This window comes from Mastomys coucha, unplaced genomic scaffold, assembly GCF_008632895.1.
Source record: "Mastomys coucha isolate ucsf_1 unplaced genomic scaffold, UCSF_Mcou_1 pScaffold20, whole genome shotgun sequence".
NCBI classification, from domain to species: Eukaryota; Metazoa; Chordata; class Mammalia; order Rodentia; family Muridae; genus Mastomys; species Mastomys coucha.
In genome coordinates this window covers 65,141,594-65,167,227 of record NW_022196903.1, presented here as the reverse complement: position 1 = coordinate 65,167,227, position 25,634 = coordinate 65,141,594, and the positions used below count along the sequence as shown (strand labels likewise).

Genomic DNA, 25,634 nt, shown 5'->3' with positions numbered 1-25,634 from the left:
AAAAAAAAAAAAAAAAAAAAAAAAACAAAAAAAAACCCAAAAAAACAAAACAAAACAAACAAACAAAACCCCAAAAAAAAACCACACAATTTTTAAAATATCGCTTTTAACAATTAATTCTCAGCACTTGTCTTAATTTTAAATCAGTCTGACATTTTACAAGCTTTTATGTCCTTTTGACATAGTTGCAGTTGCCTTGTTCTGTTTGGAACGTGTATGGATGTTTTGCCTGTGTGTACATCCATGTATGTCCATGTACCACATGCAAAGAGGCCAGAAACCAGAATCAGATCCCCTGAAACTGAGTTACAGATGTTTGTGAGACACCATGTGGGGCCAGGAATTGCACCCAGGTCCTCTGTAAGAGCAGCCAGTGCACTCAACCTCTGTGCCATTTCTCCAGCCCCCCTCTTCCGGCTGAGTTTTAAGGAATAATAAAATGAAAACACAGGTGAGCAAAGAGAAAGATTACAAAAATAACTTGCCAGGCTACCAAGTAACCTAAAAAGTAAATAGCATCTTTGATCTTCCCTACCTATATGAGACGGGTAAGAGGTAAAACTAAAATATATTCTTAAAATTCAAGCCAGCAATTATTTACTGAGTATCTATATTGGATCTTACACACTGAAATGAGGCAGTTCTAATATTATTCCATTACTCAGGGAGCTTATCAACTTTACAAAATGAAAAGATTTTACACACAAAATAATTTAGATTTCAAAAGTCTCCTAAGCAGAACAAATTATGTGTCATATTGCTACCATTATCCAGGGAATCCTGCAACTGCGAAGACCACATGCTTGGGAGGCCTTAAATACAAGAAACCGTTCAAAGAAACACAACTTTCTTTTTAAAACAAGTTGAAATAAAATCTATCAACCTTCAGTATTTCCTTCAGTTCTCTACCTCAGGGAAAATCTGCGAAGAGCAGAGTTAACAATTAAGGGATGAATCAAGTTTACCAAGACCGGAAGCCCTGGCAGTCCCTCTAACCTCTTTAAAGTATTTTTGTTTTTTTCATTGTGTAATTTTTATTGCACACATAACACTGAAAAAAGTATTTTGTCCATTTTGTACCATGCACTATGGGTAGTTAGATTAATAACACACAGGCCCTACCACCAAAGATCTAAGAAGGTACATGCAAAGTTTAGTTCAATGCATCTGCCAGGAATGTCCAAAGTACCTGAGACATGGTGCACACATCTCTCCACTCAGCTGTTGATGACATTAAGTTGGATCACTTGAATAAGGTGTCCATCACCTGACTGTCACTACCTGTCGGTATCTTTGCCCCCTTGTAAGTCTAGTTAGGAAGCAGAAGATGGGGAAGTGATAGGGAGATAATTCAGCCAAACCAACCAAAGAGTAGTAGAAAGAATAATACAACCAGGCAAGGGGATAATAGCAAAGCACCCACTGGAGGAAAAAATAACATGGATGGTAACAATGTGAAATGAAAATGAACCTAAATAGTAAGCCAGGAATGTGAAACGAGGGTGGAGTGTGTATTGTGGGGCATTGATGGCCAATGCTGATTTCTTTGTTATCTAGGCCTCAACTTCTTAAACTGTGGGTTGTGACCCCATATGGGGTCCAGTAACTGAATTTGGGGGTCTGGATAAATGTTGTAAAAGCTTCCTCAATTTGCAAAAGAACAAAAGGTAATATGAAACCAGACAGACGATGAATCTAACATGTTTTCATAACATTCACTTGTGTTTCACAGCATGGCTTCACCACAACCTTGTTTCTGAACATACAACACACATGCTGCACTGCATGTGTAGGGATGCCACACAATGCCAACAAAAAATGCCTGAAACATCTTGGCTCAGACTCAAGGCTATCACGTGGTGAACTGCAGTGTTTTTAGTGTATATACAGTTTTCTACTCTTACAGAAACATAATGGTTTAATCACAGAAAACAAAGACTTAAAAATTTTCCTTACTGTCATTTCTTAGCATGTAACTATCATATCAGTATACTAAGTATAGTTAGTAACTGTTTAGATTGGATTGTATCAGACTGTTTAAAAATTGCTAGTTGCTGACTCAGTTTCAAAAACTGTTAAATGAATTTTGACATGGGATTAGGCAGAATTTTCAATTAATTTCTGAAATGGCTCTAAACATATTTCTGCTCTTTCATTTTATATTACAGATTTCTACAAAGTTGTATCTTCTGCACTGACAGTCATTAAAAATGTTGATCAGTTCTAAATAATGTCAAAGATGTACTGGGCTTCTAGGCTAACATAAAATATCCAGACAAGATTATATATATTTTTTTTTGTTTTGATTTTTTGAGACAGGGTTTCTTTATGTAACAGCCCTGGTTCTCCTGGGACTCCTTTTTGTAGATGAGGTTGGCTTCAAACTTGGGAAGATCCATCTGCCTCTGCCTCCCTTGGATTAGAGGTGTATAGCACCATGCTTGGCTAAGATTTAGTTCTTTTTTTTTAAAGATTTATTTATTTATGTATATGAGTACACTGTAGCTGTCTTCAGACACACCAGACGAGGGCATTGGATCCCATTACAGATGGTTGTGAGCCACCATGTGGTTGCTGGGAATTGAACTCAAGACCCCTAGAAGAATAGTCAGTGCTTTTAACTGCTGAGCTGTCTCTCCAACCCCAATATTTAATTCTTTATGTAAAACTAAGTACACTTATCTCACTGGTATGGAAAACTTACTCTTATGCCCCAAAGTTACTTTCTCAAATAAAAGAGATTACGAATGGAAAAGTAAAAGATCTGTTTAGGATAATGATATCCAATGTGTGGTGTGCTCTGGAAAGCTAGAGAAATTTTGTCTAAACATTTCTACACTTTCATGTACATTTTCTAACATCACCCATCTCCATTAGGATCATAAAAGGATGACTGGGGATGAAGAGAGACAACAGAGCACTGTAGTTAATTCAAAGAACCCAGAGTCTATGAGTTCAATGCCATCCCTAACTATATGAGACCCTTCCCCACAAAAATCAAAGAATGGGAGAGTGCTTGCCTAGCATGCCCCAAATGACCTACGTTCAATCCTAAGTATTTCAAGTGAGTCTAGTATGTGTTTGAAACTGGTGCTGTGGGAAGAGCCCTTGAAAAACAGGTAGATTTGAGAACCATCTGCTGACAGCATGAACAAAAAGAGAGGTGAGGACCCTGAGGGGAAACAACTGACATTTTTCTACAGTGAACTACATTGGGACTCTGGACTTGTAAATGCATCTTCTACTTGTGAAACTTTCAATTTATGATGGATTTATTATGACATGATCCCACTAAAAGTGAAAAAGCACCTATTTTCTACTATTATTTGAAAGTCAGGCACAATTTATCATTCAAGAAAAAATTGTTAGTATCCTGGAAATAATTTACGTTTTGTATTTCCCATTCCCATTTTGGAGTGCAGTTAACTAAGGATCTTAGAGGTGCCCATTATGAAACTTGGATACTCTGAAAAAAAGGATGACAAGAAAGCTGGGTCAAAAAGCAAACAAGTGCTTCAAGATTAACAGACATTAGTAACAAGACACAAGGCTAGTGTAGAGAGGTTTCCACTAGCTAAATATGACACTGAGCACCAAAAATACATATTTTTAAAAATTTGATAATTTTTATGAGTGTTTTGGGAATATTTATTTATTACATGGGTGTTTTACCTGTGTACCATGTATGTTCACTGCCTGCAGAGACAAGAATTTATCAGACCTCTTTAAATTGTAGTTACAAATAAGATAGTGGCTAGTTAGCTAGTTAGCCATCACATGGATGCTGGGAATCAAACCCAGGTCTCCTATAAGAGCAGCCAGTGCTCTTTTTTTTTTTTTTAAAGATTTATTTTATTTATTTTATGTGTATGAGTACACTGTAGCTGTACAGATGGCCATGAGCCATCATGTATGTGGCTGCTAGGAATTGAACTCAGGACCTCTCCTGGCCCCGCTTGCTCCAGCCCGCTCACTGTGGCGTAATTCACTGTAGGTGTCTTCAGACACACCAGAAGAGGGCATCCGATCTCATTACAGGTGGTTGTGAGTCACCATGTGGTTGCTGGGATCTGAACTCAGGACCTTTGGAAGAGCAGTCGGTGCTCTTACCCGCTGAGCCATCTCGCCAACCCCGCAGCCAGTGCTCTTAACCAACAAGCATTCTCTCTAGCACCTGAAGTTTTACTACATGGAGTAATAATAATACAAAATAAAAATGAGTCCAGTGACATTCAAAACATGGAAGAAAAATAGACAAAGTCTTCCCCCCCACACCAGCTAATAAGTGTGCGAAGAAGCAGAAATTAGAAAATAGCCATATTCTAACTTGATAATCGATTCAAAGGATCATCACTGTCTGTTAAGACCACTGAGATAAGGGAAAAGATCATATAGAATCACAGGTTGCTTCTTAAAGTATAGAGGGGAAAGGTATCTATCTCACAAAGCAAAGACTTGACAGGTGTCACTTTAAACACACTTAGTGTCACCAACAACAGAACTGACACTACATGGATCCTGATACTATGTAAATGAGCAACACTCAAATCTAATCATGAAAGAAAACAAGGAACACTGTATAGGCCCATTCATTTGTACTATTAAAAATATTAGCCGGGCGTGGTGGCACACGCCTTTAATCCCAGCACTTGGAGGCAGAGGCAGGCTGATGTCTGAGTTCAAGGCCAGCCTGGTCTACAGAATATAGTCCAGGACAACCAGGTCTATACAGAGTAAACCCTGTATCGGGGGGGGGGGGGGGGGGGGGAAGAGAGAGAAAAAAAAAATATTAGCACTAGAAAGGGCACCAGTCTTGCAATGTAGGCCTGTAATCTTAGCTACTCAAGAGGCTGAGTTCAAGACCAGCCCAGGCAATCTAGTGAGACTCTATCTCAAAATTAAAAAATAAAGAGGGCTGGGGTGTGGCTCAGCTTACTATGCTGAGGTCCTGAGTTCAAGCCTTAGCACAAATACACACACACACACACACACACACACACAGAAGAAAAGGAGGGTAAACCTAAATATAGTCTTCTCTATATTCACATTAAGAATGAAACAACAAAAGATACAAAGACATTTAGGGAACAATGAGCAATATTAGGTATTACTGAATCAATATTAAATTTCAAGGGTGTGATAATGAGGTGGTTGACAATGTAAGAGAAAGCTCTCATTCATAGAAAATGTGGTAACTGTTTATGGGTAAAGCATCATGATTCAAGTTTACTTTCAACAGACTGAGAGAGAAAAAAAAGAAATATTAAATTGTAATAAAAAGGTACTAAAGTAAATGTAATAAAATACAAATATGGTGCACAAAGGAGAAATAGATATTTTTTTCTACTATCTATATTCTCAGCTTTCCTCTAGCACTGAAAATTTACAAAATAAAAAGTCAGTTAAACATACAAGGTAATCCTTGTATGACTAATAAGTTATAGTTATTTTTACTTAGATGAATATGCTAAATATTGATTTTTCAAAGCCCTGTATAAAATCCTTTCCTATCAAAGATGTCAGGCTGTGAGGTGAACCACCATTACTCATAGCCAGTGTCAGCAACAGGATTCCTATCCTTCTCCCTCCATCTCAAAATCATGTTGCAATTACCCATGAAATTAATAATCCAGCAAAACACCTACAAAAACCAGTCACCTTATCACAGCTTAAGATCAGAAAACCTACAACCTTCTGCTTTTAAAATAATTTATTTTATAGATCTGTTTTAATTTCATGTCTCAGAGCATACATTATTTAACCAAGAGATGCTGGACAGAGGTCGTAAAAAGGGAGAAGAAAACACTTAGGGTAAGAAACCAGCTCAGGCCCACTAGGATTTGATCCTGTTTTATAAAGTCTTGTTAAGATAAATTTCTACCATACTTCTTTTGTGCTTACAAAAAAACCATTAACTTCTGAATTTCCAATGCTGTAAATAATTTTTTTTACAGTTTAGAATGCATTCAATTGACACACAAGGCAACCAAATAAATTCTGTCATCAACATCAGCATAATGTGTATTTCCTGTCACTGCACTAACATTAAACTAAACTTCAAACAACAAAAACATTGTTACTAACATTGTAAAGGCAAGCTGTAAGATACTCGAAGCTTCCTAAGGACGAACTGCACATGGTTAGGATGGGACGCCACTTGACAACGGCTGTTGTTGGGCATATGGCTGCTTTTTCTTATATGAAGGCCAACGGCAAACAGGGCAACAGTGTCGGCCCCCAGCCAACCACATAACAATGCAATTCTGGTGAAACACATGACCACAAGGCAACCCCATTAGCAAACATCCATTTTCAAAATTCTCAAGGCAAACAACACATTCAGTACAGTGCAGTGTACCAGCAGGCCAAGTTAACCAGTCTGGTTCCGTATCTTCATTAGTATTATGTGATCCATATGACCTCCTCTTCCTTTCACATGGGATGGTCTGACAACATTTATTGGCACATGAACAAGCCTCAGTATCGCAGTGACTTTTTCTTCCTGGAGAACTGTTAACAACACTTTGTTTATCTTCAAATACATCCTTACTACTACTAAAAGTGTCCATGTTGTCACTATCTGAGTCATTTTCAGTGTCTTGCGAACTCTCCGACATTTCTTCTTCAGACTGCACCCCAAGACATTTAAATCGCCACATTGGTAAGTTTTTAATATAATCAGTTGGTATTAGAGGGTGAAGCCAAAGGTCAGGGAAAGCTAACCGTTCCAAGAATAAGTCAGGGTCTTCATCCCAATCAGAGTCTACAGGAAAGTTCTGAAAAGAAGCAATCGGGTGGAAGAGGTAGCTGGTGTACCAGTCCCACAGACTTGATAACCATTCTAAATTATTCGCATTAACTTCATCATTGTTGCTGCGACGTCTCTTCTTCTCAAAGTAATCAATTAGCAAACCATGTCCAAGGTATGTACTGAGAAACAGGGCTGGGTGTGAAGAGTAAAACATCCAGTCTGCCCTAACCCACGAAGCCAGTGTAGTTGTATTAGAATATCGCAGCAACCTTAAACTATATTCATAAAAGCTATCTAAGTAAGGGAGCTGTAGAAAGCCCAACACAGGTAGCCAAGAAATAATTAATAGGGAATTGTATGTCCCTAAAGTGCTTATGAGAACCACAAATCGCTTGATGGTTGCTCCTTGTGTAATAAATAAGTCCATCCAAGCCATAAGATTAACTAGAACCAAACTCAAAACAAACAGATCATTTACTTCAGGTTGTAATGAGCGGAGAAATGAATCCAAGGCCTGAAGGGATATAAATTCACCTGTGTGGTTTCCATATCTGTAAATTCCTTCAGGAGTTCTAAGTATGTATGATGGCATGTTATAAATACCAATATCTGTCATATAACTCTTGTTGTTCCAATTTTCCACATTAACAAAAATAAACTCAACTCTTCCAGTAAATTTTATACTTAATGCAGAGAAAAAAGCTGGTGGTTGGTCAAGGTTTGCAAATAGGTATATTTTTACCCAGTACTGATCACTTTTATTCCATTCTTCCTTCAAATGCTCAACATTATATATAGTTTTGATCCGAGAAGCTGCATGGGCAGTTATCCATTTAAAAATGTGTTCTACTTCAATCTTGCGTCCACTGTATTCTTTAAGCATGACTTTCCCTTTAGATGTACTTGTTTGTGGGACAGACATGATGAGTGTGGAACGTACCCAGCCTCTCCTTTTGCAGTACCTGTAAGAGAGTAAACTGAATGAACAGCGAGGCTGTTGAATAACTTACATTCTAATAGTTTTCTTTAGTGCCTGAAAGGTACCCTTTTAAAACCCTCTTCTCTCAGACCAGATAATCTCCAAATAACCAAAGAGAAACCAATACTTGGCAACTGTGCCAGGACAAGCAAGTTTACTGTAGTCTGCTTTGAATTTCTATGTTTAAGAAAAGAAGAAAGTTTGTATAAGGTATACCTAAAGCATTTCTAAACAAAAGAGTCAGAAAATACTTTAGAATCTCTTATGTGCCACTGCATTACATACTAAGATCCAAAGATAATGGAAAGTAATTTCTGCTCATATGGAATTAAAAAATCCTGTTATAGATGCAAAACCAGTATCAAAGGAAGATTAAGAAAGATCAAAGAAGAGATATCACCAGGAATTTGAGCAGGTGAATAGCTCAAGAAAGGTTTGGAAAAGAACTAGGCCTTAAAAGATGGTTAGAAATTAGGGAGAAACAGAGAAAAAAATGAATGCTCCTACATGCTGAGTCCCTGAGGTGGTTCAGAGTCCTTGATAGGCACCTACCTTACCACTTCTCAACTAAGCACTCCCACAAGGCCTAACACCACAGTGCAGTAGGCACTAACTACTAAAAAGTGATCTTTACATAAGCCAATCCAAAAGACAGCTACTCCAAGTTACAGTTACCTTTCTTTCTCTTTAATGAATACCATGAGAACAAGGATTTAACTAACACTTAGGAAACAAAGAAGGTATACAAAGAGTTCCAGGCCAATTCAGTTTAGCAGTGGGGTGAAGGAGAAAAGCATAATAATTACAATCACCACCTGTTTACGTTTAAGGAGGAGGCTGGTGACTCTACTCCTTTTGGCGTCCAGCAAGTTCTTGATATGACATTTGTCCCCTCTGAAAAACCAGGTGATAATACCAAAAACTAAAACAGCTATCACGTTACTTATGAATAGATGACAACTGAAGACATTTTGCTTTGTTATTTTTTTTAAATTCTTCCTAATACCTGCCATATAGAATTTTATGGTATATAAAATTTATCTTGATAAAAAGTAAAAACGTCTACCATGTAACTATGTTTTGTTACAGATTTGAAAATGGGTACCACTTGATTTCTTATGTTGCTTCAGAACACTGATATAAAGGATGTTACATTTTATTTACTAAATACATTTCATATTTTATTGGGGTTAGATGAGTATGTTATACATTCATAGGATCCAGAGAGGAAAGTCTAGTTATGTGACATATGCTTTACAATCGCAGCATGATTAATTTATCTCAGGAATGCGGTGGTGTAATTTGAGATAAATGAAGATAGGACGCTGTCTTTTAAAGAGCAGGTTGTTGAGGACTCTAGGAAGCTATCTTAGTGACTTTGAATCATAGCTTCTGACTCTCAGCTTCTTTCCCTTAACAGCGCAGCTTCTTTCCCTTAACAGCGCATATTCCATTAACATGAAATGGTTTGTAAAGAGACATGCCTTAAAAATTAAGTATTTCTATCCCTTAACAATAAAGTTATCCAATGAAAAATAATTCAATGGCTGAGCAGTAGGCGCATGCCTTTAATCCTAGCACTTGGGAGGCAGAGGCAGGCAGATTTCTGAGTTCGAGGCCAGCCTGGTCTACAGAGTGAGTTCCAGGACAGCCAGGGCTACACAGAGAAACCCTGTCTCAAACAAACAAACAAAAAAACAAAACAAAAAAAAGGAAAGGAAGAAAAATAATTCAATGATAAGAATACTATTTTTGCATTTGCCAAAAATAAACAGTGGGTAAAATGCCTGTAGAGCCTTCAGACCTTATCTAAGGAGTTTTAATGGCTTAATTTCAAGATACTTGTGGTGACATTTCTACTTATTAAAATTTGTATTTATGTGTAGTGTGCATGCTTGTGTAACTTTGTATGTGTCACATGTATGCAGGTGGCCTCAGAATAGAGTATGTCAGATTCCCTGGAGCTAGAGATAGACAGTTGTAAGCCATTTGAGTGCTGGGAACCAAACCCAGGTTCTCTGCAAGATCAGAAAATGTTCTTCATTGCTGAAACATCTCCCCAGTCCCACATCTCTACTCTTGGTCATTCTTTTTATCTTCTCTCTTATAACTACACTGGCTTCTGAGTTGTGTCATAAATCAAATGACATCTTTGACATGAAATCTTGCTTTGTAAAACAGGCAAACTTTTAATGTTCTCATTTCCTCCTTTTATGTTTTCTGTTCAGTTCAGAACAGGTATTTTTAAGTCTTGTCATTCTAAAGAACTTGAGACTACCCAAAAGAAAATTTCCCGTTATAATTGTCAAATTAAATAATGTTTTCCATGTTTGGGGAAAAAATCTCTAATGTTTATTAAACACTGGGTTACTAATATGTATTTCTCTAAATATTATTCTAAAGGTATTTTCTTTTCTTTTCTTTTCTTTTTCGAGACAGAGTTTCTCTGTGTAGCCTTGGCTGTCCAGGAACTCACTCTGTAGACCAGGCTGGCCTTGAACTCAGAAATCCGCCTGCCTCTGCTTCCCAAGTGCTGGGATTAAAGGCGTGCGCCACCGCCCGGCCTCTAAAGGTATTTTCAATGAAGACAAGACATGCATATATTGTTTTAAAGAACTTCATATTACCATGCATCAACATAAAATTTTTACTGCCAATTCAAAAAGAAAACATTTTTCAGAGTTTTGTTTTGCGCCAGTGTTTCATTATATAGGTTGCCTTAGAATTTGAGATCCTCTCATTCTGCCTCCCACTGGGGATACAGGCATATACCATTTTACCCAGCTTTTTCATCAGTTCATATGGCTATATAAAAATGTTGATTTTTTTTTTTTTAAATCAGTGTTCACAGTGGGAGGCTCACAGCTGCCTATGACTCTTGATCTAAGGTATCCTACACCATCTTCTGAACATCAATGACAACTGCACTCAGATGCGCATATATACTCATCTACACACATATACATAATCTAAATTTAATTAAAAATGAAATAAGACAAGAATTAATGTAATAATAGACTGAATACTGGTCAATGACAAAGCAAATGACCACATCTAAAAAAATGTGAAGAAAAATGAAATAGTGAAAGGTAGAAAAGGCAGACAGGGTATGTCTGATTAAATACAATGATAAACCTGACTTGATATTAGGGAGAAGGCATACCTAGGGATGGTTGTAGAGTAGATGCAAAGTGACTACAGAAATGCAAACTGAAGGTCAGAAGTATGAAAGTGGTTGCGTATGCCTGTAATCCAAATCCTTGACTGAGGGAGGGTATAAAGCCAGTCTGAGTTACAGATGAGAACAGTGATGTCATCCACAGCCATTTGGAAAAGAATATTGAAACAAAGGACTACAGACGATTTTAAGGGCTCTCTCAGAAAGTCAACAAACACCAGTTTACACAAGCTACAAACATCTGGATAACTAGCAGTACACTAAACAAATAGTTTTCAGTTCGGGCAGGCTTCTTATAGTGTTGTCATAATTAAGCAAAAAGGATTCCGGTCAGGGTTCAAACTCAGAATTTCTTAATCCACTTACCTGGGATCACTGGAACAGTTGAAAGTGCCTGTCCGTATTCCAAATCTCGACACTTTTTTTACCATTTTCTCCCAGTGGATTTTACCCACCAAAGGACTTCTGTCATTTGCTATGACCTATTTCCCAAAAGAGAGAATTGAGGAAAAAGTCAAACCTTAATTACTAAACTCAACCACTCCTATCTATAGTATAAATACTTTTTTGTTAAGGACATTTGCTTCCAGTTCTGGCTTAACTGAATCATCTCATTATTACTGCATTTCTTTTTAAATTTTAATTTATTATTATTAATTAAATTCATGTATATGTACATGAGTGCTACAGCATCCTTGTGGAGATCAAAGGAACTCAAGACAGCCAGCCCTCTTCTTCTGCTATCTGGACACTGGGGCTTGAACAGAAGTCCGCAGGCTTGTGCAGCATGCACCTTTACCTGCTGAGCCATCTTACTGGCCCTCACTGCTATTCCTACAGAAGTTACATCTGTCCAGCTAGAAAAGAAACACAAATGCAGTGTGCTAAACCCCTTGATCTCTCAGTAACCTCAGAATAGGAGTGAAAAGCCTTTGAAAAATCTAGCCATATTCTCTACTATGTACCTATTCTCTGTAATTACATTACACAGAGAGAAAAAGGCCCTGAAGCCATTTTTATTTTGAAAATAAATTTTTGAAAATCCAAATAAAGCTTATAAAAATTATCACATGTGGATTTAACAAGTTCAAATATCACGCTTTTCAATGCTTAGCTTTGTAGTCAAAAATTAAACACATGTTTTCTATTAAACTATGCTTTGACTAAATCAGTGCTACTCACAGGGCCTTTTCCTCAGCAATTCTGAAAGACTCTAACAGCCATGATGAACCTGAAAAACTTACACTTCACTTCAGGTGTGCAAGCAGCTCTCATACATAGTTAGGTCTGGCAGAAACACATTATATTTTAAAGAAAGGAAAAAAGTTAAATTGACTTTCAAAACGTTACTAACTTCTCTGTTTATGACAGTCAGTGGTTAAATATCTCTTCTCTTTATCCCCAGTGTTCCTGACTTAATGGAAGCAGAGTTTCACTGAAGATAATAGTATAATTTTTTAAAATATAAACATAATAAAATACAACTCAGTGGAAAGCCAAATAATGTCTAAAGTTTTCATGAATCCATCTAATTTAAGTCCAGCACATATAGACCTAAGCTATTTTCATAAATGCCATCTTTACTGGCATTATTCAATTTAAAATTACAAATACAATACTCTGGGGCCTTTAATCTTTCTGGCAGGAAGAACCATTCTCATATTCAAAAAGCCTTCAGGAAGTAAAGCTCCAGGCCTGTATATGAACTGAGTGGCAGCAGTTCACTCCCTGAGAGAGGCAAGGGGAGTACAGCTACCTCCCTTGTGGCCTTTCTCCTGGGAAGTCTAACAAATGTCAGGGGCATCACAGGCTGAGGGCACATGGTCCTGAAAAATCAAGTTTCCTTTCTGTGCTACCGGATTACTCTACTAACTCCTACGATACATCACATCACAGATACTGCTGTTCTAACACTTACGGAGACATACATGTTTATGTAACACACTGTAACATACATTGGATACTCAATACATGCACACAAATTAGAGAATTAAGTAAATGGTTTTGACAGTGCTTTTAATGAAAATACACGATCTTACTGAGGGAGACATGAGTTCACATGCATTCTCAGATGCTCCACCACTCAGTCACATACCTAGCAGTAAAGTAAGTGTTCTTTTCCTTTCTGTTACTTCTCAAGAGTCATTAGTAATTCTCTTGATCATGGAGCCAAGGAATGTAACCCTCAGACTTCTCAGATTGGTCTGTGTAATTAAATACTATACTCTCTGTTCTTTGCAGTCTCCTCTTTCTCTGTCTCTTCTGTTTTCTCTCTTTAAAAATAACTCTCTTGCTGGGCGGTGGTGGCGCACGCCTTTAATCCCAGCACTTGGGAGGCAGAGACAGGCGGATTTCTGAGTTCGAGGCCAGCCTGGTCTACAGAGTGAGTTCCAGGACAGCCAGGGCTACACAGAGAAACACTGTCTCGAAAAACAAAAAAAAAAAAAAAAAAAAAAAAAAAACAAAAAAAAAAACAAAACAAAACAAAAAAAAAAAACTCTCTTTCCTAACATTTTTCCATTTCCTGAATAAAGCTGTAAAATATCCCAGATACCTTAGGTCTGTGTTGGCAATGACACTGCTTCATGGGGCTAAGAAGCTGCCTCTGCCAATGTGCACACAGCCCTAAATCTCAGGGCATCTTTGAGTGAAGACCTAATTGCTGATTGTGCAAGTACCTTGCAGACGTATGACAAGCATTTCTGTGTTAGGAATGAGAAGGAGAATGAGAGGGCTGCTCCCAGGCACACCCTGGTTTCAGCAGGGACAGCAGGAGTGAGTGAGGAGAGTTCTGAGCATGGCTGAGGAGCTACATGACAACTTCAACCCTGGAGCCTTATTTACTCAGCAATCTGTTCTAGCATCTGTTCTGGAAGAGTTTAAGGATCCCCCACTGAGAGAGCTGTACAAAAATGAGAATTCATCTAAGCATTTAATGAAATCATTTTATAATTCTATCATTATTGCTACACAATTAGAAATTGTTTTGTTAAAATCCTTTGCAGTTAGTCAACTCAAAGTTTTACATACATTAACTTTCAAGAAGGTTGAATTAATGGTCACTATAAAAATGCTAGTGTTTTCACAATTAAATCATTGGCTCAGTTAATGGTAAAACAAAATCTTCTCAGCCTATTAAACTGTGTCACATTAGCAGGAGCCACTCTGATCTGCAGCTTATGTCCTACAAAGTATGCATGATCTGAAGTGGTACCCACACTGCTGGTCTTACTACATGAGAAGAGCTACTTCTCAGAAATTCTCTATGGAGAATATTTTCAAATACAAGAAAAAAAATCTGAACCAAAGTACAGGTGATTTTCGAACCTGAAAGAGACCTGGCATCACAGGCTAAATGTAGGTCAATCTTTCCATTGATTGTTGTGCCTAGATGATCTGGGTGCTGCTAATTAAACATCTGAGTTGAACTTAACTTTTTCAAGCTTTTTACAGCTTGTTATATACAATCCCCATTTCTAGTTTTTCGAGACAGGATTTCTCTACGTAGCTAGCCTTGGCTATCCTGGAATTGGCCCTGTAGATCAAGCTGGCCCCAAACTCACAGATATACACCTACCTTTGCCTCCAGAGTGGTGGGATTAAAGAGGCAGCCACCGCCACAGCCACCCAGCTTCTACTTCTTCTTATAAAGAGTCTCTAAAGCAATTTCTATTATAACCAAAAGTTCCTTCCCAGCAACCTGTTACCCTGAATGTTTTCTGAACAGACAGTATAAATGGCATCTTGCTATGCAACTACACACTAACTGTCTCAGTTACTTATATATAAAGGATGACTAACTCAGTGTGTTTGCATATACACATTTGCCTATTTTTTAAGAGGAGAGGTGTATTTCTGTCAGGACATTTGGTGCATCCTTGTTACTCCCCACAGAGGAGTCATAATTAAATAATATAATTTCTTTGAATAAGAAAGTTGACATTTTCTACATTGTTCAGTATTTTAACAGGGATCTAGTTTTACAATTGTAAAATATATGTATATCCCCTGTATAAAATCATCAAAAATGAGCGTAATGGACAAAAGTTTAAAATGAATAGTATTTTAATTAACTAACTTTAAGTATTCACCCTGTTACTGTTTCTAACCTCTGGCTAAAGTCAAGTGTACTATTCTCACTGGCTTACTTTATGGGCAAACTCAGAAGATTTTCACCAACATAAAACATAGTGGCTTGCCATATATTTTGCTCTGTAGTAGCCCATTAAAGGGATAATTAGAACTGCCTTAAACAAACCTCTTGTCTTAAGAGCAAATAAGTTTAAAATCAGCTGTTAATGCTTCCAGTCAAACAGGAACTGCATTAACATAATGCTTCAGTAAAGAGTGACCAGAGCTTTCCAGTACTTTAAGTCATAAAGTGTTTTTTCAGTGCTGTGCAACTCCAGGGACTTCTATCTCAATAAATAGAACAGCTTGTAGGGAACAAACAGCTATAACCCTTTTTGAATTATGACAGAAGTTAAGACAAATAAAAAAGTTAGAGGACAAATCCAAAAGAAAAAGCTATACACTATGCAACTTTTCCATTTCAAAAGCCTATCCACTTTGCCGTTTGTGTCTCTAACCAGTAATCTTTTGGAACAAAATAATCCTCGATTTTTGGTGCCAAGGAAACTGGGTAGTGGCAGAGTCAAAGATCCACAAAATTGGGAAATAAATGGCTCATGAGAGACAGGAGCTTAAATTAGAGAAGAATCATAAAATTGTAACTCTGTGTTTCAATTGTATCACAAAGAAAGGACTTGGTTCTGTGTGAAATACATAGTGTATATTATTCATAAAGATGTCTTATGGATTTTGCTACCTTTAAAAATAAAAATTAGTTCTTGCAATGGTTGGTGCAGAGAACCATCTCCTACAAGTTGTCCTCTGATCTCCACAAGTACTTCTTACCACAAAAAAAGATGTAATTTTTAGAAGTGCGGGAAGACTGCAGATGAGATAGCTTGGTGGGTAAAAGCACTTGCTGACAAGCCTCCTGACCTGAGTTTGATCCCCAGAATCCACATAAAGGTAGGAGAAAAATCAACTCTACAAGGTTGTCCTTTGGCTGTTATACATGTACCATAGCAGGCACACCCCTCCCACACACATCATCCATGCACACATAGAAGAAGGATGATGATGATAACCACCACCACCACCACCATCACCATCACCATCATCATCATCATCATCATCATCATCATCATCATCATCATCATCATCACCATCATCATCATCACCATCATCATCATCACCATCATCACCATCACCATCATCATCATCACCATCATCATCATCATCATCATCATCATCATCATCATCATGTGTTTTTCAAAAGGAGAAGGCTAGTGGAACACCAGTATTCATCTCTCTCTGCTTCGTGCCATGGATGAGATGTAACTAGCCACCTACATTACTGCTGGCATGATTTCCCCTCCAAACAGGAAGCCAAAATAAACCCTCCCTTTGTCACAGCAATAGGAAAAATAACTCCTACAGTTCTGTTCAGCACACTTGCTGAAGTATACAGGAAACACATGGAATCAAGGCTTGACAAGCTGAAGACAGAAATGGCCAAAATCTATGCAGTGCAGTGTGTGAAAATACTCCTCACAAACATTTTAAAAAACAAACTAGTCAGCTTCTTTCAAAATACGTAAGAGAAGAGTGGCATGATGGCTGACACCAGTTATCTCAGCAGTCAGAAAGATGAGCAGGAAGAAGATAATGAGCCTGGACTACACAGTGAGACCCTGCCTCAAAACAAACAACAGAAAACAAAACAGAAGGAGCAAAAACTCAAAAGGCAAACTGTACAGAACTGTATTCTTGAGAGTCAGACTAATAAAGTCTGGCTCAGGAATGACAACCAACCAATATTTTAAAAATTTTTAAGTATAGTTTTAAAAACTAACTAAAGAAATCGAAACCCAAATGTAATTATGAAGCTTAAAAGAGGTGCTTGGCAAAAACAAAAAAATAAAACAAAAACAAACAAAAAAGGCCGGGCGGTGTTGGTGCACGCCTTTAATCCCAGCCCTTGGGAGGCAGAGGCAGGCGGATTTCTGAGTTTGAGGCCAGCCTGGTCTACAGAGTGAGTTCCAGGACAGCCAGGGCAGCACAGAGAAACCCTGTCTCAAAAAAACCAAAAAAACAAAACAAAACAAAACAAAAAAAAAAGTTCCTCATTATTCTATCTCTTTAGTCTGCTTCCTTTTTTTCTCAGAATTTCCAACTTATTGGTATTATATTAAATATTAATTTATTTGGTGTCTGATTCTCACAACTGAAATGTGAGCTGCCTGGACATAGCCCTGGATATCTTTCTGTTTTATCTTCAGGTCCTAGAACAGGGCCTGGTATAGTTATTTATGCTAAATAAATGGGTTAATTTTATCATATATTAAGGGATTTAGTCCATACATATCTTTAGTGAGACATCAAGAAAATAAGTAACTGGGGCTGGAAAGATGTTTCTGGGGTTAGGAGTACTGGCTGCTCTTCCAAAGAAAAGATGGCTCAGGGGTTAAGAGTACCTGCTGCTCTTCCAGAGGACCTATTTTTGAGACTCAGCACCTGCACAGCAGTTAACAACCATCTGTAAGTCTAGTTCCAGGAGATCTGACGCCCTCTTCTGGCCTTTGTGGGCACCAGGTGAACACGAAGTATACAGACATACATGGGGCAAAACACCCGTATACATAATAAAAATAAACACATCTTTTAAAAAAAGCTAACTTAAAAGTAAAGGATACACTGCTAACTAGTCCATCAGATATTCTAGCACTTACAGGTAGGATCCTGGATGTCAAAGCAACCCCAGGCCTTTGACATAGTTCTTTTGCATTTAGCAGTGCTTATTGCCTTCTCCACCACTCACACACAGAAAGTCAATTCAGGTGAGTGATAAGCATTTAGGCCATAACTACACAGCAGTGGGACTGACTATTCAATTCTATCTTGTCAATAAATCAACCAGTAAATCTTCCTTGGACAGATTACAAGTAAGTACTAGGGAGCAAGAAATAGAACAACAATTTCGTAAATTTTTTAAGAGATGACTGACATCACATCCAGGGCTTCATGCATGCTAGGCAAAAGTTCTACTACTGAGCTATATTTTCAACCCTTACAGCTTATTTCTCAAGTCAATGAACAAAGACAGAAATAAACTAGAATCTGAACAGGCTAAATCCTCTCAGGTTCTACCTTATAGAAGGTAAAAAGTCAAATGCAGTAGAAATGGAACTAAAAAGGAAAGACCAGGGTATCCAATAAAATCTCCATAGAATCACTGAAGCTCCGTCTTTCAGCCCAGTGGATGACAGCATCATTCCATCCTCTTTAATTGCATATGTCTTTGAGGCCAGAAACAAGAGAAAACTTACCTATCCCCAATTATACTGCAAACCAATGACAAAACCAGGTTTTCTTCCATTTAAGGTTTCTAAAACTTATTTTAAAAACAAATCTTATAGTCTTTGTTCACAGAAAGTAATATGAAGCTTTTGTTTTAATTTTCAAACCCTAAGTAGAAACTGGTCAAAAGCACTGAGGAAATGGGAGGATGGGCATATTCATTGTCAATGACTACAGAGAAGATAGTCTGACAGAAGAAAAACCATCAGAGGACCTAGGATCTGATCCTAGTACAATGCTGCAGAGCAGTCCATGACCTTCAATAACCTGCTTCTCATCTTGGTGCTTCAGAAATGGTCTGATATGACTTGAGTTTCAGCCATCTGCATACTACATTCTTAACTGTGGCCACATTCAGACTTCAAGTTTACTTGTTATGTTACTTCGAGTGAATACAGACTTTAAAAATTAAACTTTGCTTTTTCCTAAGTAATATTTAGGATGACATTACATGTTCAATATCCCATTATTCCAATATACATGGTTACATTAATGTTAATGTGTATCCACTTACCATAAACCACATCATGAAAATTATTAAAGAAAATTTTAAGGCCCTTTACCATTTGAAATTCCCAATGTACTAATTAAATCTCATAGTGTTGATATCATAAAAACTATCTAATGACCATAAGCAAAAAAAAAAATGCATGTTCCATAGGTCCCTGAGTACAGCGACTAAGCTGCCGACTTTGTTGTTTCTATGGCGGTTAGCAGATCTGCCATTCAAGGTTGGCTGCTTCGCTAATTCAAAGACTTCTTTACTTTTACTTTAGTGTTCTTCCCTTACATGCAAAAACTATGTGGAATAATAAATTTAATACACTCAAAAGTAGAGTTTAAAAAACTAGAGCTAAATAAAAGGAACGTGTGTTTTTAGACATTTCTGTCTGTTGATTCTCAAGACAACCCTACTCCCCTTCCAATCTTTCCTTTCCACGCTTTAGTTTTTACTTTTTTTTTTTTCAAAGACAGGGTCTCAAGTGTCCTACCTAGGCTGGCTTTGAACTCATTATGCAGCTGAGGAAGACCTTGAACCTCTGAGTCCCTGTTTCTACCTCCTGAGTACTGCAATTTCCAGTGTGTAAAACAACCTGGTTTAGGTGGTACTAGGGATTGAAGCCAGGATTTCAAGAATGGTAGAACTCACCAACTGAGCCACATCTCCTGACCTAACTTTCATTATCGTCCATTTAAAAAACCCTATGAGAACTGAGTTTTGCCTAGGAAGCATGATACAACATAAGAGTTACTCAGTGGTAAATACCATTTTGGTATAAATAAGGTTCTCAAGTAGTATCATCCTTTCTACCTGAACCAGCCAGATGCCATCTTTGGTGTCCTCCACAAGCTCATAGAAATGCATTTCACCACTGAAATTGGTGCTAGAGACAGACTCAGATGCCTCTTCTTCCTTAAGAGCAGAATAGAGTTCACCTTCCATCAAGTCACCTGAAAGAAAAATAAAAACCCTGTTAAGGTTTCAAAAATCCCAATGATTAATTCCATTTTATTTCATGAATACATACACTATTATAATTTCATTCTACAAAACTGAACAGCTCCTGAATACTTCAGGAAAAAATGAAAAAGAAAAGACAATAATTCATCTTTTATAGTAGTGCAAATATTTAAATGGGGTCATCATATAGCTTGTTAGTAAATTATTAATTACATCAGTCTAAAAAGAAATCCCCTCAAGCTAACAATCATCTAATTTTACATAAAGCCTGCACAGGCTTCGAGTGATTTTTCAAAGCTTGGTTTCTGTGTTGTCACTCAAAAGATTTAGAAGAGGGTTCACAGAATTTGCCATCAGCCTGCTTAAAATGGTAACAAGGTTTTTACGTTACCTATCAGAACAATAAACCACACATTCATATACAAGTTTACAGTGTAAACATACATCTTGTATAATTAAATATAAAAAAAACCAAACCATTCATGTCACATTATCTAACCTTTGCCTTAAATATTACATAGTGATATTCCAGTTCCATTCCAAACAGCAAAACCATCCACAACAAACATTTAGGTTTTACAGTTAAATTGCCATACTAAGACTGTTTTTTGTTGTTATGCTGTAAAATGTGTGGTCTGAATCATACTTTGGTTGTATATTCTTTAGGCTATATATGGATTCCTTGTACAGTCCGTATGACAACAATTTTAGGCTCAAACAGCAGCAAAATATCTAACATAAAGCTCAAGGCGGAAAAAAAACTGTGTAATCAAATAACTGTATGAGACAGCTAACCCACTTCCCTCCCCCAACAACCAATGGCAGCATAAACCAGGCACAGACAAGAGCACTAATAATACACAATTGAAAACTGTATCCCTTATGCAAAGGACTCCTTTCTTCTATCCCACTGGTGAGATAAATTCTGTAACCCTTATGCTATAAATACACAAGTGTTAGACTGTTGTAATCTTGCCTATCACATTATTTGTCTAGATAGTACTACAGAAGGAAAAAAATAGTCTTCTAGAAGGCCCGGCTGATGACATACTTGAAAGGACAAAACAAGGTAATCATCAGTCTCAAATGCTTCCTACATCAACTCAGAATGCCTTTCTCAATTTACATTCCTCTTTCAGGAAGACTATCTAAACAAGGAGACACTTTAAAGTTAACTATTTCCCCACCCAATCCTACCTCAAATCAATGGCTACATTAAATATTCTTTCAGCACTATTTCAAGTCTCTTCCTCAACCCATTAAGTGACGCGGAGACAGATGCCTGTGACACTCGATAAGAAAAGTAATACGTTCAAGATTCAAAAATAAAATTCATAATTCTGCAAGAAAATATTAACTCCAAACAAGGTCGAGAACGACACAAAATGTTCACTAAATTTAAAGTATAAAAAGCAAATACTGCACTGTGTACACCTTACTTATAATTAAACGCATAATTTACACGTAAATCTTAGGTCCACGTGCCTTTTGTTATTATTTTAATATTTTAATGATGTTTTACCCTCCCAGTAGCTTGTTTTTACTATAGATGCAGATGCTGTTATTTACAGACTATGTTTTGTAGTTTTTCCTTTCTCTATAATCAATTTCAACTGACGTTCCTGGATTCTGGGACAAATGATTCAATTTAATGATTTTTTTTTAAAGCTACACTTTCAAACTGTCATTTCCAAAGAGCCTTAGACGCCAAGACACCTAACAGTTCTCTTTTCAAAACTGAGATTTACATATTCATTTAGAAAACGTGGACAAAGACGACCTGGGCAGCTCCCTGGTGTTGTGTTGTCTGCTTAACCATTCTGGGGACCGCCTAATTCCGGGGGGTGGGGAAAAGCCAGGACAGTGGTAGCGACCTCCAGGATCCCGGCACTTGCCTGACTTCTCCACCAGCTCCCGAACATCTTTCTTCTCAGGCAGCCCGGAGTAGCCCAGCCCTCGACACTCCAGAATGGTCTTCAGCTTCTTGAAGCTCAATGCCACCGGATCCACCAGCTGAGTAGCAAAGATGCCAGTCTCGTACCACACAATGGCCTCAAAAAACCTGGCCAGGACGAACAGGACCAGGAAATACAGGAGCAAGAAAAACAGCTTCAGCCACATCTTCGCCCTCGTGGCGTCGCCGGGAGCCGGGACGCCGCGGACAAGGGGAGAGGGGTCGGGTGCGGGGCGACCGAGCGCAACCTGGGCGAGGGCAGCGAGGGCGCGCGGCGGTGGCAGTCACCGGCGGGCCATCCCCGAGGGGAGGCAGGTGGATCGCGGCGTGCGGGCGGCTGAGGGCGCCGGCTCTGGCCTTGCGGTCAAGAGCTGAGAAAGGGAGAAGGGGGGACGTTCAAAAGCACCCCACCCATCGAGCCGTGGACCGCTGGAGGAAGGCAAGAGGCCACCGGGGGTGACTCCGGAGGCAGCTCCGAGAGGCTGCGGGCCAGCGGAGGGCGGTTGGGGCCGGACTGAGTGGCCGCGGTCCGGAGAGTGCCGCGGTGCTCGGCTGGGCCAGGCCCGGGGCCCGGCGCGCCCAGCGCGGGTTGGAGCGGCCGCCGCCGCAGCGCCGCGCCGAACGCCCAGGCTTCAGGCCCCGGTGGCAGCCCAGGCCCGGCGGGCGGCTCCAGGTTCCCGCGGGCGGCGCCTATCAGGCCCGCGGGCCGCGGCCCGCGAGGGGGCGTCGCAGCGGCTCCCGCTGAGGAGGAGCGCGAGACGGCAATCGTGAAGGGAGGGGGGAAAAAAGGCAAAAGCAAATAACGTTAGGCCCCGACGCGGCTCTCCCAGGCGGCTTCCTGTCAGCTGCGTAGCCGCGCGGCGCCCAGCCCCGTGCGGATGCGCCGCGCCAAACGCGGCCACCGTCCCTGCCGCCTCCACAGGCCGCGGCCGTTGCCCCCGGAGCACTGGACTCGCTGCAGCCGCGGCCTCAGTCAAGACATAACAACTGACGTCGGCATCGGGGCGGGGTCTCGGGAGGGGCGGGGTTAGAAGCCGCAGGGTGCAAGGGGAGAGAGGGGCTGCCGAAGGCTGGGCTGGGTAAGGTACGCCTCCTGAGTTACTGTGCTCTCGCGGTCCCAGACCTCTTATGCGCTAATGTTTAATCACTGATTTCGGTCCCGGGATTGGACCTTGGACCCTGCGACACTGTGCACGTTTGTGCTGAGCGTGAAAATATAAGGCTGCTAAAGATCTTCGTGTTTTTTTGTTTGCGGTTTTTGTTTTGTTTTGAGACACTGCCTTGTTGAACAGTCCGGAACCACTTTGTAGACCAAGCGGGCATCCGAATTCGGAGATTGCCTGCCTAGCGTAGTGGAAGTGTTGGGACTAAAACCGTGCACCACCACACCCACCCAAATCATCAAGATCTGTAAAAAAATCAGAGCCTGTGTTTTGGGTTTAGTCCCTGTGAAACTGCGGATGCTTTGGGGTTTTTGTTTTTTGTTTCTTGTTTCTTGTTTTTTGTTTTTTGTTTTTTTTTTGGGGGGGGGTGGTACATCTGGCTTGAGGTGAAACTCCGAAAACAGATGTTTTTCTACCTTTGCTTTAGAATGTGGTTTTCACACATGTGTGTTGGAGGAGGTTTGGCCAAAACGAATGTTACTATGTGATCCACTTGTGGCTAGTGTCCTAGGGGGGTTAAAAAGTAGACGATGAAGGCCTGAGATCTCAGGACAAAAGTTGTTAGGTGTGGATAGGTCCGGTGCAAAGGTCTGTGTGTTTTAGCCAGCCAGAGGAACTCATATAAAATGAATTGGACAGACAAGCGTAGGGTACCTAGTTCCGTGTTTATTTAACTCTAGCAGGGTCATGCTCTTTATTTAAATATCTGTGTCGGTCTTCAGGGAGGGCACAGTTGGGTTCATGAACTGAACAAGGCTTCCATGAACCCCTGGATCGGGAAAACAAGCAGGAATCCCAGGAGAAATGTTAGCCAGAAACCAAAAGCATGAATAACCCTAAACCAGGGGTGAAATTTTTAGGAAGAGTGTGTGACCTTCAATCCGGGAGCAAATGGAAAACAAAGAATGGATCATAAAATGTAGACAAAGGATAGTACCCCTTTAAAATGCAGTTAACAAAGGCATCTCGGTGCCCAGCTAGTGGAGGAGCTAGGAAGGAACAAGCCTAGGAGCAGGGTGAGCAGGAATGAACAGCTTCGCTCTTCTGTCTTACTAGCTTCCGTGTGGTTTGGTTTCCAGGGCAGCAGACCATGTGGAGACTGTATTAAACAGTTTGTGCTGACAGGCTTGACTCTGTAATTTCAGCATCCTTGATTTCATGGTATAGCACTGTTATATGGTGGCATTGCTATTCAAGTCTAAACGCATAAATGATATGCCTTGCCTTGAAGGAATGCATTTTAGTAATAATAGACTCTGTCAATACACAGAGGCAATAGCTGAAAAGAAGATCACGTAGGGAAAGTTGGGAGGATGAGCGGACGATGGAGCCAGACAGGCCAGAGTTTAAAAGTAGAAAATTAAATCATGAGGCCAGGGGGTGGGGGGAGGCTAGGAGAGAGAGAGGGAGAGGGAGAAGGAGAGGGAGAGAGGGAGAGGGAGAGGGAGAGGGAGAGGGAGAGGGAGAGGGAGAGAGAGAGAGAGAGAGAGAGAGAGAGAGAGAGAGAGAGAGGAAAAACAAGTTTGACTTCATTTGTTTGTTTCTATTGCTTGAATTCCCAACCCTTTGCCTTGTTCCCTCAGTGGTTTAACCTGTAGGAAAGACGGACACACCAGTGAAAGTAGACGTGCTGGATAAGGGCAGCATATGGACACACGCCCTCTGTTGGTACATGTGGACGTCTTTCCAGGAGGGTAATCTACGATGTGAGTCAGAAGATCCCCACAAATATGTCATCTTTGGTACAGGAAGCCTTCCTTAGGGAATTTATCTTGAGGAAATTATTGGACACAGATGCAAAGATGTGTATAACCTTTTTGCCTTAAGGGCAGAGTTAATAGAAAGAAAAACTCACAGGTGGTGATTAGTCTTCATTGCTAAGTTTGGAATCACCTAGGAACAAAAGTAGTGGTATAGCTGTGAGGGAGATTCCAAAGAGATTTAACTGAAAAAAAGAAAACCCATCTTGAATGTGGCTCCATTCCGTGGGCTGGGGTCTTGAATGGAATAAACAAGAAAAGAAAAAAAAAGGAGAAGGAGCAGCAGCAGCAGCCAGTTGAGCACCTGCATTCATCACTCTGCTTCTTGGCTGTGGACATAAGGAAAGTTGCCACCTCAAGCTTCTGCCCCCATGTTTTTCCCCACCATGATGGACTGTCTGTACCTCCTTCAACTGTGAGCCAAAAAATTAAATTAAATTAAATTAAAAAACACCCTTCTGTCTTGAGTTGCTTTTGTCACAGTAGTTAAAAACCAAAACAAAACAGCTAACAGAACATGAGAACTAATCAAATAAAATAACACAAATGGTTTAGTATTACACATCTGGTAAAAGGAGAAGATAGTCAAATGGTTATAGACATGGACTCCTGTCCAAAATAGTGTTTAGTGAAGAAGAAAAAGGAGTAGCTAACTCAGACAGTTGCATGGTGCTTCTAATTTTAGACTTGTATTAGAAAGCGGCTGGGGAGGTGAGTCGGTGGGTAAAGTGCTTGCTGCACAGCCATGAGAACCTGAGTTTGGAGTCCCAGAATCCATGTAAAAGTACGTGCCTGTGACTCTAATGCTGGGGGGGAGCCCTGGGGCTATAACCAGCCGGTCTATTCAGTTAGTGAGCTCCAGGTTCAGGGACAGACCCTATCTCAAAAAAATAAAGAAAAGCCAGACATGTTGGCACACACTTGTAATTCCAGAATTTGGGGGGGGGGCAGAAGCAAGT

The 25,634-nt window shown here is 39.7% G+C and overlaps 1 protein-coding gene and 1 long non-coding RNA gene across 3 annotated transcripts in view; one reads left to right on the top strand and one right to left on the bottom strand.

The window, feature by feature from the left end:
- Chmp3 (charged multivesicular body protein 3) overlaps positions 1 to 22,727 on the bottom strand; it is a 91,825-nt gene extending 69,098 nt beyond the window's left edge. Inside the window, exons 1-4 of one of the 2 annotated variants that reach the window (XM_031382127.1) lie at positions 21,694 to 22,727; positions 19,649 to 19,788; positions 11,275 to 11,390; positions 5,696 to 7,713 (exon numbers count right to left, since the gene is read on the bottom strand). In XM_031382127.1, coding sequence (XP_031237987.1) covers positions 6,141 to 7,713; positions 11,275 to 11,390; positions 19,649 to 19,788; positions 21,694 to 21,919 — 2,055 coding nt within the window. In that variant the 5' untranslated portion in view covers positions 21,920 to 22,727 and the 3' untranslated portion in view covers positions 5,696 to 6,140. Of the gene's footprint in view, positions 1 to 5,695; positions 7,714 to 11,274; positions 11,391 to 19,648; positions 19,789 to 21,693 lie in introns of those variants that run through there. The other variant, XM_031382132.1, reaches the window with a different exon arrangement.
- LOC116099060 lies at positions 22,261 to 25,129 on the top strand. The gene is made up of 2 exons (XR_004122056.1): positions 22,261 to 22,836; positions 24,499 to 25,129. It is a non-coding gene; the product is annotated as an uncharacterized LOC116099060 (long non-coding RNA).
- The last annotated feature ends 505 nt before the right edge of the window (positions 25,130 to 25,634 follow it).